This window comes from Bos taurus, chromosome 2 (assembly GCF_002263795.3).
Source record: "Bos taurus isolate L1 Dominette 01449 registration number 42190680 breed Hereford chromosome 2, ARS-UCD2.0, whole genome shotgun sequence".
Lineage (NCBI taxonomy): Eukaryota > Metazoa > Chordata > Mammalia > Artiodactyla > Bovidae > Bos > Bos taurus.
In genome coordinates, this window is record NC_037329.1 from 14,348,086 (window position 1) to 14,363,984 (window position 15,899).

At 36.0% G+C, this 15,899-nt stretch overlaps 1 protein-coding gene across 11 annotated transcripts in view; it reads left to right on the top strand.

The window, feature by feature from the left end:
- The window catches only part of PDE1A (phosphodiesterase 1A), a 400,450-nt gene that overhangs the window by 294,862 nt on the left and 89,689 nt on the right, over positions 1-15,899 (top strand). For all 11 annotated transcript variants that reach the window (XM_059891725.1, XM_015474638.3, XM_010801844.4 and 8 more), the window contains 4 exons: positions 3,629-3,811; positions 11,290-11,356; positions 14,690-14,806; positions 15,645-15,785. In XM_059891725.1, the coding sequence (XP_059747708.1) occupies positions 3,629-3,811; positions 11,290-11,356; positions 14,690-14,806; positions 15,645-15,785 (508 nt within the window). The remainder of the gene's footprint in view (positions 1-3,628; positions 3,812-11,289; positions 11,357-14,689; positions 14,807-15,644; positions 15,786-15,899) is intronic.

The window sequence follows — 15,899 nt, forward strand, 5'->3', positions numbered from 1 at the left end:
CATTCTGTAAAAAAAGAAATCTACCAAAGTGAATGGAACCTAAAGGTCAAAGCTGAAGTGTGCCAAAAATAGCTCTGAGTTAGTAAATTGGTGCACCCACAAGGAAACAATAGTCAAACAACAGACAGAGCTCGCCTGCGTTCTTCCTGGAGGCAAAGTTCAATTGCTCTCTAAAGTCTCTGCGTATTTTGTGTTAAGCCTTTCACACTGTTTTGCCAGTTCAGACCCTTAGGAAGTTCTGGATCACCAGAGCTGCCCAGCCTTAATGCAGTTATTATTACTGGCCAGTGCCGTCAATGTTATCTATCTGGGGCTTATACTGGAGAGTGGCAGGGCAGTACTTTCAGCTCCTGGTCATTTCCCCCTCGCACAGCTGATTTTCTCAGCCAGCAGTTCTAAGCCCATCAGATCTGCACCCTCAAGACAGACAGCATTTGCTCCGACTTTTCCACTTGACACTGGCTAGGTCACCTAAAATGAGCTTTTCCGTTTGTTTTCATCTTTCTTTTTTTCACTTTGTCATCTGTGCTATTGATAACAGAATGAATATCCACAGAGTAAGTTATTATTTTCCTAAAATTTAGGGCTACACATAAAATAAAATAACACATGTGAATGACTTCTGTGAACTCCAAGGGCTATACAAATAGTGTATACTTTCTGTGCTCAGTATACACAAACTTATTAAATAGAAGACAGCTTTTATAACTTCAATTCCCCTTTTTCTTTCCATCCAATATATCCTTTAATAGACATCTGCTTATGAACTCTCTTCCATATCTTATTTTGTTGTTTAGTCACTAAGTACTGTCAGACTCTTTGTGACCCCATGGATTGTAGCCCGCCAGGCTCCTCTGTCCATGGGATTTCCTTCTCCAGGGGATCTTCCTGGATCAGGGATCAAACCCATGTCTTCTGCATCGGCAGATGGATTCTTTGCTGCTGAGCCACCAGGGAAGCCCCCTCCCTATTTTAGTTTTATTCATTATTGGAATAATATATTGATGATATTAATAATCAGTATCTCCAGACTGATGTCACTGTACTTAAATGTTTGGGAAGCTTCTCAACTGTTCAAGTCTTTGCCCTCAAAAGATGACCAATTTGAGAAACTCAGAGCTTTCCCAATATTAACCTAGTGATTTTTTGATATAGCTCATATTAAAAGATGATCAGAGAGTGACTTCCTATACTTCAAATCCTATTTCTCTGCTTGCTTTGTTATTAGTTTTTCTTTACTTTTTCCTAAAGTTTAATCACTATACATTTTTATGTTAATTAACTTTAATTGGAGGATAATTACTTTACAATATTGTGATTGTTTTTGACATACAGCAACATGAACCAGCCACAGGTACACATGTGTCTCCCCATTCTAAACCCCCTTCCCACCTCCGTCCCCAACCCATCCCTCTGGGTTTTCCCAGAGCATCGGCTTTGAGTGCCCTGTTTCATGCATCAAACTTGCACTGGTTATCTATTTCACATATGGTAATATACATGTTTCAGTGCTATTCTGTGAAATCATCCCACCCTCGCCTTCTCCCACAGAATCCAAAATTCTGTTATTTACATCTGTCTCTCTTTTGTTGCCTTGCATATAGGGTCATCTTTTACTGCCTTTCTAAATTCCATATATATGTGTTAATATACTGTATTTGTGTTTCTCTTTCTGACTTACTTCATTTTGTATAATAGTCTCCAGTTTCATCCACCTCATTAGAACTGACTCAAATACAGTCCTTTGTATAGCTAAGTAATACTCCATTGTGTAAATGTACCACTACTTCCTTATCCATTCATCTGCCGATGGACATCTAGGTTGCTTCCAAGTCCTAGCTATTGTAAACATTGCTGCAATGAACATTGGGGTACACGTGTCTCTTTCAATTCAATTCCTCCGTGTGTACGCCCAGCAGTGGGATTGCTGGGTCGTATGGCAGCTCTATTTCCAGTTTTTTACGGAATCTCCACACTGTTCTCCATAGTGGCTGTACTAGTTTGCATTCCCACCAACAGTGTCAGAGGGTTCCCTTTTCTCCACACCCTTTCCAACATTTACTGTTTGAAGACTTTTTGAGGGCAGTCATTCTGACCTGAGTGACATGATATCTCACTGTGGCTTTGATTTGCATTTCTCTAATAATGAGTGACGTTGAGCATCTTTTCATGTGTTCATTAGCCATCTGTACGTCTTCTTGGAGATTTGTCTGATTTGTTCTTTGGCCCACTTTTAGATTGGGTTGTTCTTTTTTCTGGTATTGAGGTGCATGAGCTGCTTGTATATTTTGGAATTTAATTCTTTGTCAGTTGTTTCATTTGCTATTATTTTCTTCCATTCTGAAGGCTGCCTTTTCACCTTGCTTATATTTTCCTTCATTGTGCAAAAGCTTTTAAGCTTAATTAGGTCCCATTTGTTTATTTTTGTTTTTACTTCCATTACTTTGGGAGGTGGGTCATAGAGGATGTTTCTGTGATTTATGTCAGAGAGTGTTCTGCCTGTGTTTTCCTCTAAGAGTGTTATAGTTCCTGGTGTTACATTTAGATCTTTAATCCTTTTTGAGTTTATTTTTGTGTATGGTGTTAGAAAATGTTCTAGTTTCATTCTTTTACATGTGGTTGACCAGTTTTCCCAGTACACTTGTTACAGAGATTGTCTTTTCTTCATTGTATATTTTTGCTTCTTTTGTCAAAGATAAGGTATCCATAGGTGCATGGATTTATCTCTGGACTTTCTATTTTGTTTCATTGATCTATATATCTGTCTTTGTGCCAGTACCATACTGTCTTGATGACTGTAGCTTTATAGTATAGTCTGAAGTCAGGAAGGTTGATTCCTCCAGTTCCATTCTTCTTTCTCAAGATTGCTTTGGCTATTTGAGGTTTCTTGTGTTTCCATACAAATTTTGAAATTATTTGTTCTAGTTCTGTGAAAAAAACCATCGGTAGCTTGATGGGGATTGAATTGAATCTATAGATTGCTTTGAGTAGTATACTCATTTTCACAATATTGAGTCTTCTAATCCATGAACATGGTATATTTCTCCATCTATTTGTGTCATCTTTGATTTCTTTCATCAGTGTTTTATAGTTTTCCATATATAGGTCTTTTTTTAGGTAAGTTTATTCCTAAGTATTTTATTATTTTCATTGCAATGGTGAATGGGACTGTTTCCTCAATTTCTCTTTCCGTTTTTCATTGTTAGTGTATAGGAATGCAAGGGATTTCTGTGTATTAATTTTATGTCCTGCAACTTTACTATATTCATTGATTAGCTCTAGTAATTTTCTGGTGGTATCTTTAGGGTTTTCTATGTAGAGGATCATGTCATTTGCAAACAGTGAGAGTTTTACTTCTTCTTTTCCAATCTGGATTCCTCTTATTTCTTTTCCTTCTGATTGCTGTGGCTAGGACTTCCAAAACTATGTTGAATAGTAGTGATGAGAGTGGGCACCCTCGTCTTGTCCTGATTTTAGAGAAAATGCTTTCAATTTTTCACCATTAAGGATAATGTTTGCTGTGGATTTGTCATATATGACTTTTATTATGTTGAGGTGTGTTCTTTCTATGCCTGCTTTCTGGGGAGTTCTATCATAAATGGGTTTAATCACTATAAATTTTTTGTAGGAGACTGCTGGACACCGATGATGAGCTCAGTGACATTCAGTCGGATTCCGTCCCATCAGAAGTCCGGGACTGGTTGGCTTCTACCTTTACACGGAAAATGGGGATGATGAAAAAGAAATCTGAGGAAAAACCAAGATTTCGGAGCATTGTGCATGTTGTTCAAGCTGGAATTTTTGTGGAAAGGTAAGTGAACTTGTTGATATATTAAGAAAAAATTTAAAAGGCAGAAAATATACTTAATAATCAATATTATGAGAGTCCTATAGTTTACTTATTGAGGAAAACTGTAATCATAAGTATACCTGGAATAAGCAGATTTAGGACTTTATGAGGGAATTTACCCTATAACAAAAAATATCTTGTCCTGGATTTATTTTTATTTATTTTAAATTAGTATAAAGACTTAAATAAAGTATAGACTTTTGAATGGCCATTCTCAAATGGATCTTTATGAATAACTGTTTAAAAATAATTGTAATACATTCATATGCTATAAACCTAACATTACCCAAATAAAATCTAGCGCCTCATAAAATAAGTTCTACACTACATAACAAAATCAAGCAGACCTTTCTCCACTTAAGTGAAAAGGCCATCCTCTTATTACCTTAGAGTAAAGCTCTCTCATGTCCAGTCTCCTTAAAGAGCTTTTTAACTTTTCTGTCACTGAAGCATTTCTGTCACTTGATGGCCCTTAGAAGCAGCAAGTCAAATCACTAGAGTTTCTAATGTGAAATACATGTTAATATGACAGGATTTTATATTATTTAGCCCTTAATAACATAGCTTATTTTTCTGTCTGGAAATAAGATGTTTCAGAACTAAAACTATAAAAAGACTTGAAATAAACATCTTATAGCCAGTACTTTGGCCACCTCATGCGAAGAGTTGACTCATTGGAAAAGACTCTGATGCTGGGAGGGATTGTGGGCAGGAGGAAAAGGGGATAACAGAGGATGAGATGGCTGGATGGCATCACCAACTCGATGGACGTGTTTGAGTGAACTCCCAGAGTTGGTGATGGACAGGGATGCCTGGCGTGCTGCAATTCATGGGGTCACAAAGAGTCAGACATGACTGAGCAACTGGACTAAACTGAACTGAACTGAATCTGACGATGTTGAGAACTAGTTCTTAAAAGTTACTTAGACTTATACTTACTTAGACCTAAAAACAATTATACATTAAGTTATAAATAAAAAAGTTTATTTTAATGTTATCAAAGCAAAATTAAGGAACAGAGAAATTTTTTATCAATGTATTTAAAATTAAATTTAAAGAAGACCACATTATTTTTTATCTTCAGACATCTCTAGTCATTACCTCTAATAAACTTCCTAAACTTTCATCTTCTGCTAAAGGAACAACGCGAAGCCCTCTTGGGTTTCTAAAAATCTAAATGACAAGCATTGCAAGAAGGATTCGATGTGATTTAAAGATGTATTACAACCATAAGAAATAAAGCATCTAGGATCTTGGTTTATGCCTTTATTACCCAAATTATTATTATTCAAATGACTTTGCGTATTTTTTAAGCATATCTAATTGCCTTTGATGAAGAACCTTCATAATAAGCATAAGGAGCATGATTAGTTAGGTGAGATGAGACCTCCAACACCTGGTGTGTAAACTGCTCCCAACTCTCCCAAGTGGGACCTGAAATCTGAAACAGACAAGTAGGGCTGGAGAGAAATAATTTTTATAATAATACTCCTATTTTTTAAAACAAGTTAGGTAAGTGTATGACAGTTGATTTTGCTTAATATCAGTTTGAAAACATCTAAATAGTAGTTCAGAAACTCAGTGAAAGAATCAGAGATAAAAGAGTATTTGTTTGCTTTATTGAAGAAATGTATATTTTGCCTTTTTGTTTAAGAAAATATAGAATTTGGCAAACTGAAAAATAAATTCAAATTATAAAAATAAACAAACTAAATTTCCATTCTCATTAAGTAGAAAATCAAAACAAATTCTGTGAAATATATTGATAGGTTTAACTTTCATTTTTTTCATTTGCTACACAGAAATATCAAAACGTACTTAAGGTAACTAAATTAGTAAGTAGAAAAAAAATAAATTAGTAAGTAGTCTTAAAGAAATCAAAGTACTAAAACACATAGGAATGAAATATTTTCTATTACTTTTGAATTTCCATTAGTAAGTATGTAAACAAAAGGATATGTTTATCTAGAATTTTCAAAAATAATCATCTTCAATCTTGAAAGTTAGAAAGGCTTCTTGAGTCTTCTCCCAAGTAGCCCCTTCCAAGAATCAACCCCTCAGGAAGTCCAAGCAATTTGCTTACACCAGTGTAATTTACACCAAACTTACTCACTTTCTCATCTCCTCTCCAGAAACCCCAATCTAAGCTTTTGTCACCTGCCATCCGAAACTTGACAATAACTGTCAGCTAGGCTCCCCTCTTCCTCACTTGCCTTCTCTCAGCAAGTCACTTTCCACAGTGACTTTTAAAATGTAAATTCAGTCCTGTCATTCTTAAGCTTAAAATTATCTGATTGCCTTTACCATTTCACTGGATGTACCACTTCACCTGGTATGAAAGGCGACTTCTGTATCATGGCCTGCATGACTAGGCCCCCTTACCTTCTAGACTCAACCAATGCTACTATCACCCTTTACTGAATAGCTACACTAGTGTGATTTCAACTCCATGAATATCCAATACTTTGGCCACCTGATGTAAAGAACTGACTCATTGGAAAAGACCCTGATGCTGGGAAAGATCAAAGGCAGGAGGAGAAGGGGACGACAGAGGATGAGATGGTTTGATGGCATGACCGACTTGATGGATATGATGAGTTTGAGTGAGCTTCGGGAGTTGGTGATGGGCAGGGAAGCCTGGTGTGCTGCAGTCCATGAGGTCACAAAAAGTCAGACATGACTGAGTGACTGAACTGAACTTTCTTCCCTTGGGACCAGTAATTCTGCTCTTTCCTCTATCAGAAATGATTTTCCCCAAACTTCACTCTGACTAGCCATTTCTATCTTTCCAAAGGCCTTTCCTGGTTATTCTGTATACTGTTCATCACTTTCTCTATCCCAACCAGTGAGTGATTTACCTCATAGCATTTAGTGCTGTTCTTACTCATGTATTATTTCTTATTTATTATCCCTCTTTACCACTAAATAAACCCTGAGAAAGCAACACATAGTTTTCTTATTCTCCACTGAATAGTCTCTTGTCCACCACAATGTCTGGCATATGATAGTTTTTTTTTTAAGTTTTTGAATTATATTTTGCAACTGTAATATAAAACCTTCCAAAAATAATCTTTCCTATTTCCAGTTGAACTTTTACCACTTACAGGAGAACAGGAAATCCATTGTTCTTTTTCAGCAACTTATAATATATTGACTATTTACTCATATGTGAGACCACTGTATTACGGTTTCTCCCACATTCATTCTCCAGAATGAGTCATCCTACTTTTCCACACTAATTTTCTAAGGTTTCATCCTAATACCCTATTCCCAAGTATAGAGTTAGAAAATGATAATGAAGTGGTTTCTCCTTCTTCTTAGAAGAGTAATCCTCTTCCTTCTCTTTCTTTATATATAATGAAAATATACAGGGATATTCATTTCTCAAACCTGCTCCAAGTTTAAGAAACATTAGAGTTCTCACTGAACCCAGAGAGCCTTGAAGAATGTCAGAATTGGAGCCAATGGTATTGGCTGCAGAATAATGAGAACAGTAATGTTAATATTAAGAATAATGACTTTCTGGGACTTCCCTGCTACTCCAGTGTTTGAGAACTTCTGCCAATGCAAAAGACACTGGTATGATCCCTGCTCTGGAAGGATCCCACATGCCTTGTGGCAACTAAGGCCATGGGCCAGAATTACTGAGCCCGTGCACCCTTGAGTCAATTCCCCCTAACAAGAGAAGCCACCATGATGAGAAGCCGGCACACTGCAGTTTTTCTAGTTGCAGTGATTGGGAGCTGCTAAAGAGTAGTTCCTTGTCACTGCAACTAGAGAAAGCGTGAACACAGCAACGAAGACTCAGAACAGCCAAAAATAAATAAACAAGCATTTAAAAAATAACAGCTTTCCTATATTGAGTATTTATAATAATGTTACACTAGGTGTTTATATCACTTATTTCATAAAAAGTGTATGATTATCCTTATTTTACAGATAACTGACATTAGCTTTCCAGAGGTCACACAGCTAGTGAATGGTTAACCTGTGATCCAAGACCCAAATTGTGTGTTCTCTTTGCTACATAATACTGCCTTTTGTGCCATGAAGTTACACAGATTTAAAGTTACTTAATTTTTAAAGTTTCTTATTCCTGATCACTTATCTCCTTGCCCATCAAACTTCCATTATCCCTGTACCTCCAATTTTTAGTAATGATTCAAAAAATAGATAGGAAAAACTGTTTCTTAAAAAAAAAAAAAAACAACTAAATATCATTACTGAAAGTAATTATTTTCTGGGCCTTTTCAGTTCAGTTCAGTTGCTCAGTTGTGTCTGACTCTTTGCCACCCCATAGACTGCAGTACACCAGGCTTCCCTGTCCATCACCAACTCCCAGAGCTTGCTCAAACTCATGTCCACTGAGTCGGTGATGCCATCCAACCATCTCATTCTATGTTGTCCCCTTCTCCCCCTGCCTTCAATCTTTCCCAGCATCAGGGTTTTTTCCAATGAGTAAGTTCTTTGCATCAGGGGGCTAAAATATTGGAGCTTTAGCTTCAGTATCAGTCCTTCCAATGAATATATAGGATTGATTTCCTTTAGGATGGACTGGTTTGATCTCCTTGCAGCCCAAAGGACTCTTAAGAGTCTTCTCCAACACCACAGTAAAAAAAGCATCAATTCTTCGGCACTCAGCTTTCTTTATGGTCCAACATGGTTAATCGAAAAAGCATAGCTTTGACTAGACGGACATTTGTTGGCAAAGTAATGTCCCTGCTTTTTAATATGCGTCTAGGTTGGTCAGAGCTTCTTTTCCAAGGAGCAAGTGTCTTTTAATTGCGTGATTGCAGTCATCATCTGCACTGATTTTGGAGCCCAAGAAAATAAAGTCACTCACTATTTTTATTGCTTTCCCATCTATTTGCCATGAAGAGGTGGGACTGGATGCCACGATTTTAGTTTTTTGAATGCTGAGTTTTAAGCCAGCTTTTTCACTCTCCTCTTTCACTTTCATCAAAAAGCTCTTTAGTTCCTCTTTGCCTGGGCCTTTTATATTGTGATTTAATTGTTTCCTTGTTCTGCAAGATTAAAATAATTATACCTATCTTAGTGGAGCAAGTAATGTTAGTATTTTTCTGATAGGCTGCTCTGAAATCTTTCAACTGATATAGAGGATAAGGATAATTTTTTATTATAACTGTTTGCCACATCTAAAAATTATTTAAGGTCATTTAAGACAAAAACTAGATTGTTGTTTTCAGTAGCTCAGTAGTGTCCGATTCTTTGTGACCCCATGGACTATAGCACACCAGACTTTCCTATTCTTCATCATCTACCAGAGCTTGCTCAAACTCATGTCCATTGAGTCAGTGATGCCAACCAACCATCTCGTCCTTTGTCATCCCCTTCTCCTCCTGCCTTCAATCTTTCCCAGCAGGGTCTTTTCCAGTGAATAGGTTCTTCCCATCAGGTGGCCAAAGTATTGGAGCTTCAGTTTCAGCATCAATCCTTCCAATGAATATTCAGGACTGATTTCCTTTAGGATTGACTGGTTTGATCTCCTTGCTGTCCAAAGGACTCTCAAGAGTCTTCTCCAACACCACAGTTCAAAAGCATCAATTCTTTGGCGCTTTCTTCATGATCCAACTCTCAGATCTGTACATAACTACTGGAAAAACCATAGCTTTGTCTGTAGGGACCTTTGTTGGCAAAGTAATGTCTCTGCTTTTTAATATGCTGTCTAGGTTTTTTATAGCTTTTCTTTCAAGGAGCAAGTGTTTTTTAATTTCGTGGCTGCAGTTGCCATCTGCAGTGATTTTGGAGCCCGAGAAAATAAAGTCTGTCACTGTTCCCATTGTTTCCCCATCTATTTGCCATGAAGTAGTGAAACCAGATGCCATGATCTTAGTTTTTTGAATGTGAATTTTAAAATGGGAACATGGAAATACAGTAACAAAGTCTCTGTAATAAAATGGGAAGATACTTTATCAAGAAAACCTAATCTCTATGTAAGTAAATACAATATTTTAATTCTGAGCATCTGAGAAGTGAAGATGAACAAGGAAAACATGAAAAATTATTTGGCTTTTATTATCTTAAAAAAAGATAGCATTTACATAGGAACTGAGTAATGTCTTATGGATTTTTAACATAAGACACATTGAGTCAAAAGGGTTAGTATTTCCCTTAGTGATTTTATAAAAGATGCAGAATATTTTCTTATATTTCTTATATTGACCCCCAATATAATGATATAGTCATTAAATTATGGCTTTGTTCAGGCATCTTGTGGGGAGAAGTTACTACAGTATAATCTAGGAATGAAACTTGCTTATGAGCTAACAATGTAAAAATTAAGGGACATGATTATCCCATGCTTTTCACAGGACACTGTGGAGGAACCATGTTTCTTTCAGTCCTGGTTAGAAACCTACTGCTATTTCTACACATTAGGGTATCATGTTGATTCTATTTTTGCACAAATCAGTGGAAGAGTTTCTTATATTTATTTAAGACATCTTGGTTTTCTTTTGGAAAGTGGAACCGACAAATTACTGATTAATAAATATATTTTTATTGTTGCTATTATAGAAATAAAAAATATCCTTTCTGGATAATCTTTATTAAATAATATTAAAAGACAGTTTGAACAAACTTAAGCAATTTTTTTCAATGTGGTTTCTCCCAATAGTCTTAACGAAAACAAAAGAAGTAAGCTGTGTAAATTCTGATGATGCTACGTATTCCCTTCCATAATTTTCATTTTGTGAAAAAAGAAAGAAAAGCTATAAAGGACTATTTCAGTGCCACTCAGCTTCTAGACTGAAAATTTGGTAACACAAAAGGACACAAAGCAAGGCTGCTCTGCTGTCTTGAATGTGATGGTGCTAAAAAGCATTGTTGCTGTACATGCAAATGTCAGTCTTTTCTTTAATAAGATGAAGTTTAGGAAAAGATCTCTTTACATAGAAATTAAAACCTTATTGACTTTATATGTGGTTTTGAGTAAACAAAATACTGCTGCTACTGCTGCTAAGTCTCTTCAGTTGTATCCAACTCTGCGTGACCCCATAGACGGCAGCCCACCAGGCTCCCCCGTCCCTGGGATTCTCCAGGCAAGAACACTGGAGTGGGTTGCCATTTCCTTCTCCAGTGCATGAAAGTGGAAAGTGAAAGTGAAGTCACTCAGTCGTGTCCGACTCTTAGCGACCCCATGGACTGCAGCCCACCAGGCTCCTCCGTCCGTGGGATTTTCCAGGCAAGAGTACTGGAGTGGGGTGCCATCGCCTTCTCCAAACAAAATACTATTTGCATCTATTACATTGTAAACATGTAATAGATGATGGCAATAATTATCATTGTTGCCAGAAAGAGAATCTGTATCTAATGATACAAGTTCAACAAGTCAAAGGTAATTATTTCTTTGTTTTTAAGAAATAGCTAAAAACTTTAAGTAAATGATTTTTATATATACATTTATTTTTCTTTTTCAGAATGTACAGAAAGTCCTATCACATGGTTGGCTTGGCATATCCAGAGGCTGTCATAGTAACATTAAAGGTAAAAAATTTCAATTATCTTAGTTTATCAAATAGTCATTTTTTCTAGTCTCTTTAAAATGATGGGAAGAAAATGAGAATAGGTCTTTGATGTAGCTTACATATCAGAATATAAAAAGATTTTTTTAACCATTTACAAATGTCATGTGTTTCAAGTCATAACTTGTTGATTTAAATGAGGATCAGTTTGTTAATGTTTACACTAACAAACTGTATCAATACATATAAATGTTTATCACTAACAACTGTAATATACATGTATAAATACACATATGTGTGTGATGTTGTCTTTTTTATGCTTTATTTATTATTTATTTATTTATTATGCTTTATTTAGGTGGATCTTGTATTCAGCTTTGAAATGGCACCAGCATTTGTCAGAATACACATATTTTGTTACTATATAGTATGAAATGAATGCATTATCAATGAAAAGACATTTCAGTCAAATATAATTAAAGGACAAAACTTATATCGAAGAAAATTGTTTAGAATTTTAGGTCTGAGAAAATATAAAAAAGAAGATAAAATTAAAAAGTAAACAAAAAAGAAATGTCTCTCTTTTGTCTCTGACTTTCCCTGTGGTTGCCCTAGTCTGAGGCCCAGCTGCAGTATTACATGTGTTAGAAATAACTAGAGTTGAAAATCCGATGTGCTAAAAGTTTTGGACTCACTTATGCCCACTTTGTGTGTGTGTGTGTGTATGTGAACACTGTTCCTAGACGATATTACTAAAGAGGCATTTTGTAAGCTTGTCACTCTACATTGCCTATTTCATTCTGTTGCTTAGTTTGGGTAGGAAATTCAACTTTGTCTCCTCTAATAGCTTTATGGTGGTTTCCTGTATTAACCAAAAATTTAAAGAATACTGGCAACAGGTTATACCAAGTTACTTTATTTTTGATATATTAAACCCCTTTCCTAGTTTGCATTTCTATTGATTTCTTTTGTTCCTCTATTCACTTTTAAGCATCCCTTTTGTATCCCCTTTGTTTTGTTTTTTTCTCTGCATTTGTTTTTTCTCTGCTGCATATTAGATTTTAATCTTATTCATTTAAAAAAGCAATTTGTTTTTCTCAGAAGCTTTTTTATATTCATGTTTCTAAAACTATAATAGAGGCAAGTATATAACTGAACGGTATTATTGGATATGAATTATTCCTTAGCTTTTAAAAGATTTTTATTTCCTCATTATTTCCTCAACTGTAGGCAAGAAAGTCACTTAATTTTATTTTTATAGAAACCAACTAACAGAATATTTTGGTATGAGAGAATGCAAGCAGATTTCAAAAATGTAGTGTACAGGAAACATGAACTAATGGGTTGAGGAGAATCATCACTAAGACTGTTTTAATAATTCTAATTTCCCGAGATACCTCCTTGCCTTGTTTGTTCTCAGGCTGACAAAGTAAAAGCCACGCATCTGCAGAAGTTTACAGATATAAATTATCATTGTTGATTTTAAAAAAAAATGCCCCCAAATGGAGAGTTAACCTTTTACTTAGTTGGAAACCCCTGGCAGGAACTGTAAACAGCAGCTTTGTAACCATCTGAACTGATTCCTCTGTGTTAGCTTTGGAATTTAGTAAGAGATTTGTTTGTCTCCACTGAGCTTTATTAATGGCAAAATGACTTCTAACAGAACTCTGAGAGATTTTAAATTTACAAACAGATCAAGCAAGTATTTTGGGATCAAATTAAGGCCAAATGCAAAGAATTTAACAAAGGTACACAAGCAAGCCAAAAAAGTATTTCCTTGGTGTTCCCAAATGATTAAAACTACATTTGGAGTTATTGTTACTGTTCGTCAAAAGAAAGAGTTTTAAAAGATGGCTTGAATACTGCTTATCAGCTGTAATTCAGCTTATTACATTATGTATTGTTGTCTCTGTGAAATACACTAAATGAAAAGTTCTAATACGGGGCCTGTTTAAATTTGAAATTAATATACAGCTTTAAGGTTATCTACTTACTTACTATTCAATACTAAACCCATTCTGTGTGTGCAAACACTAGACCTTCTTTGCTAATAATTTCTGATAATCATTAGTACTGATTCTGCTGTATTTCTGTAGATTTCTAAGTTTCAGTGATTTATTTATGATTGCAAACTCAAACTTTATCTTAATACATCTTTAATGTACTGATAACACTTGCTGCAAATCCATTCGTGGACTTCTCTGCAAGTTTTTGACCTGGAATTACCTGAATGAATATCGTTAGGTGGCTGGAGTGGTTTGATATACCTGCTCATTGCCCTCTTTCCCACAATTAGGGGGCACTTTCATAGGGTATCTGTTTCACTACAGGCCTGATCACTTTCCTGGGGAATTGCCTGTAATGCCAAAAACACTGTTCTCCTCCCCAGTGAAGAGGCCCACTTCCTTTATCTCACCATCTGTCCCTGGTAAAAAAGTAAAGATGAATCAGCCAAGGTTAGAGTGCAGAATAAGGTACTATTACTCTACCTAGAAACAGTACTCTATCTCTCTAGAGCACCTGCATATTTAAAAAATATATATTTATTTACTTATTTTGGCTGTGCTGGTTACTCCTTGCTGAGCAGGTGTTTCTCTAGCTGTGGAGAACCGGGTCTATCCTCCCGTTGTGGTGCACAGGCTTCTCGTTGCAGTGGCTTCTCTCGCTGCAGAGCACAGACTCCAGAGCACGCGGGCTTCGGGAGTTGTGGCACGTGGGCCCCGTAGTTGCCGCTTCCGGCCTCTAGAGCACAGGCTCGGTAGTTGGTCTGCAGCATGGGGGATCTTCTCAGACCAGGGATTGAACCTGTGTCTCCTACATTGCCAGGCAAATTCTTTACCATTGAGCCACCAAGGAAGTATCTGCATCTTGAAAAAAATGAAGATTCAAAATATCAAAGGTCTAAACCAAATTAGTAGCTCTTAAAAGGTGGACGTTCAAGCAGTATTGTAGGTGTGTGGGTGGGGAAGATAAATTGGGGTTATCTTCCCTCTATCCCTCTGTTAAATCACCCACATAACCTGTAATTCTACCATAAAATTAGGCCCACTTTGGGAAAATGATTTATGGCTTTCATTTGGAGAAAGACTGAGGATAAGGGAGTTATAGTTCAGTATATCAAATTGGATAACCTTGGGATTAAGGGGAAGAACTTAAGTATTATTGACTTCACTGTTGTGGATCCATAGACACTGTGTCCCTGTCATATCAGATGCTGGTGAAAGTAAAGTCTGATGTGCTGAATTGAAATCTGACCTGCTGGATGTATGATTCTTGATCTTTCTAAGAATTTTTCATAGAAAGAAACAAAGCCATGTGATGTTGCCATCTAAAATATTTACTTTTTTTCCTACAGGATGTTGATAAATGGTCTTTTGATGTATTTGCCTTGAATGAAGCAAGTGGAGAACACAGTCTGAAGTTTATGATTTATGAACTATTCACCAGATATGATCTTATCAACCGTTTCAAGGTCAGAAACATGGAACAAAAGTAAAATGCTCTTAGAATGAGTTATCTGTGTGAGAGTGAAAATGCAAAACGTTGATTCATTAATCAATTCATCTAAAAATGTTTCTGGGTTGGCAGATCACAGAACTGTGGGGATGAGTTCACCACATGATATGGCTGTTCTCCACAAATCATTGACATTTCTTTATTTCCAGTGCGGTATCATAAAGCCATGATAGCGTCATTGCAACACGATACGAATGTCACCTTGAATTATTCATGGAACACTCACGTAAACATTGGAATCTGTGTCTTAAAGAAATATGAGTTTCCTAAAATACGAAATGAACTATTTCTGGCAGCTTTTCTTAAAATGAAAGGGCTTCTAATTAACTTCACTTAGAGCTATCTCAGCAACAAATTTGATTCAGATTTCTCAGTGTGTATCTATGGAGTCATGATATTTTTAGAGTTAGAAGTTACTTGGAGGTCATTTATTTTAACCTCCTTGAATTACTGATAGAAAAACTAGATTTTACCAGTTGTAATTGGAAATTTTTACACCTTTACAAACTAGCCTTCTTATTTGACTCTAGAAGATATAAAAATTTAAGACTGCTATATGGTTAAGACTGTTATTTCATCCATCTAAATTAAACATTTGGGGGTGATAATTCTCATCAGCATTGAAAACTGACAGATTAATGAACTGTTTTCTTGGAACAATCCGCATTTAACTTTAAGAAACTACTGCCCACCTCTGACTCACTAATGTGTCCCATCCCAAACATCTTTGTGCTCATGTTAACTCAGTGCCACTCTTTTGGTCAAAATATAATCATAATTATTACTTTCTGCAGATTCCTGTTTCTTGCCTAATTGCCTTTGCAGAAGCTCTAGAAGTTGGTTACAGCAAGTACAAAAATCCATACCACAATTTGATTCATGCAGCTGATGTCACTCAAACTGTGCATTACATAATGCTTCATACAGGTATCATGGTAAGAAAGTCTTTGTGACTGAAGTTTGTTAGTTTGCAACTTCTAATCCCATTCCCTTCTCATTGTTTCTTTAATACTCATAAAAGTATTGTAAGTATCTTCTGGATTTTTGAG